The sequence below is a fragment of the Penaeus chinensis genome, chromosome 16 (genome assembly GCF_019202785.1).
Source record: "Penaeus chinensis breed Huanghai No. 1 chromosome 16, ASM1920278v2, whole genome shotgun sequence".
NCBI lineage: Eukaryota > Metazoa > Arthropoda > Malacostraca > Decapoda > Penaeidae > Penaeus > Penaeus chinensis.
Genome location: NC_061834.1, coordinates 27919897 through 27922396, shown reverse-complemented (window position 1 = coordinate 27922396; position 2500 = coordinate 27919897). Strand labels below are relative to the sequence as shown.

The 2500-nt window shown below is 13.0% G+C and overlaps 1 protein-coding gene across 1 annotated transcript in view; it reads left to right on the top strand.

Annotated features, from left to right (window-relative positions):
* The window catches only part of LOC125033281, a 23468-nt gene that overhangs the window by 15109 nt on the left and 5859 nt on the right, over positions 1-2500 (top strand). The window contains exon 7 of the mRNA XM_047624664.1: position 1. This exon is cut by the window's left edge and continues 85 nt beyond it. Within this exon, the coding sequence (XP_047480620.1) occupies position 1 (1 nt within the window). The remainder of the gene's footprint in view (positions 2-2500) is intronic.

Here is a 2500-nt window from a genome sequence, read left to right as displayed (position 1 = left end):
GGTAAGCTTTGGTTCAACTGCTTTTGTTTAGCTTTGGTTTCGTACTGTTGTTGTTGTTGTTGTTGTTGTCATTTTTATTTTCATTTTCTATTTATAGTTTTATTGATAGTTTTTTTATTTATATTTTTATTCATATATATTTTTTAAATTTATATTTTTATATTTTTTTTATTTATTTTTCTATTTTTTTCATTATTGTTATATTATGTCATTATTATTGTTGTTATTATTGTATTATATTATTATTGTTATTATTTTATTAAATTACTATTACTATTTATTATATTATTATTACTGTTTATTATATTATTATATTAACTATTATTATTGTTATAATAAATCCTGTTATTATTATTATTATTATTATTATTTTTATCATTGTTATTATTATTATTATTATTATTATTATTATTATTATTGTTATTATGCTTAATCCTGTTATTATTATTATATTGTTATCATTGTTACTATTGTTATTATTATTGTTGTTAATATTGTTATTATTATTATTATTATTATTATTATTATTATTATTATTATTATTATTATTATCATTATTGTTATTGTTATTATTATATAATAATGGTAACAATGATAATACTAGCAATAATAATAATAATAATAATAATAATAATAATAATAATAATAATAATAATAATAATAATAATAATAATAATAATAATAAAAATAACAATCTTGATAATAAAAATAATAATGATAATAATAATAATAATAATAATAATAATAATAATAATAATAATAATAATAATAATAATAATAATAGTAATAATAATAATAATAATGATAATGATTATTATTATTTTTATGATTATAATTATTATTATTATTGTTATTAAAATTTTATTATTATTATTATTATATTTATTATTATTATTATATAAAAATAATAATAATAATGATAATAATAATAGTAATTATTATTATTGTTATTATTATTATTATTATTATTATTATTATTATTATTATTATTGTTATTGTTTTTTTTTGCTGTTATTATTATAAATTCTCTTTATTATTATAATTATAATATTTTTTTATTGTTATTATCATTATGATTATTATCATATTATTTCATTATTATTATTATTATTATTATTATTATTATTATTATTAATATTGTTATTATTATTATTGTTATTATTATTTCTCTTATTGTTATTATTACCATTCTTGTTATTATTATAATTATCATCATAAATATTATTATTACCATTATTATTGTTATTATTAGTAATATTTATATCAGTATCATTATCACTGTTGCTAAAATGCTATACTCTTTCATTACTGTTGTTATTGTACATGTATGTGTCTTTACATGTATGTGTACGCACGTATTTGCACGCGTGTGTGAGTACCTTATATGTGTATGTGTGTGTGTATAGTGCGCATGTATCTTTTTGCCTCGTTTTGTCCGTATTTGAAGATCAATGTCAAGCCTTTTAAAAATGGACTGGGATCTCTTAATTTAGTCATTTAAATGTTTACATATTTACATATTTACATATATATAAATATAAATATAAATATATATATTTATAATTATATAAATATAAATATATATATTTATAATTATATAAATATAAATATATATATTCATAATTATATAAATATAAATATATAAATATATATATATATATATATATATATATATATATATATGTGTGTGTGTGTGTGTGTGTGTGTGTGTGTGTGTGTGTGTCTGTGTGTGTGTGTGTTTGTGTGTGTGTGTGTGTGTGTTTGTGTGTTTGTGTGTATATTATTTATATCAAAATGTAGGCATATTATATTATATATATATATATATATATATATATATATATATATATAGCTATATATATGTATATAGACGATATGTATATATGATATATATATAATATATATATAATATATATATAATATATATATAATATATATATAATATATATATAATATATATAATATATATATATATATATATATATATATATATATATATATATATATATATATATATATATATATGATACGTACATATGTGATGAGTATATATATGTATGTATATATGATATTTATATAATATAAATATGTATATAATAAATATATATATGTATATGTATACATCATATATATATATATATATATATATATATATATATATATATATATATTATATACATACGCATCATATGTATGTATATATACATATATATGATATAATATATATATACATATATATATACATATATATATATGTATATATATATATTATATACATATGCATCATATGTATGTATATATACATATATATGATATATATATATGTTCATGTATTTATATATATGTTTAGATATACATTTGCATATATATATTATATTTACATATGTATATACATATATATATATAGATATATGTGTGATGCATATATATGTATATATGTATATGTGTATACATATATGCATATATATATATATGCATCACATATATATATTTATATATA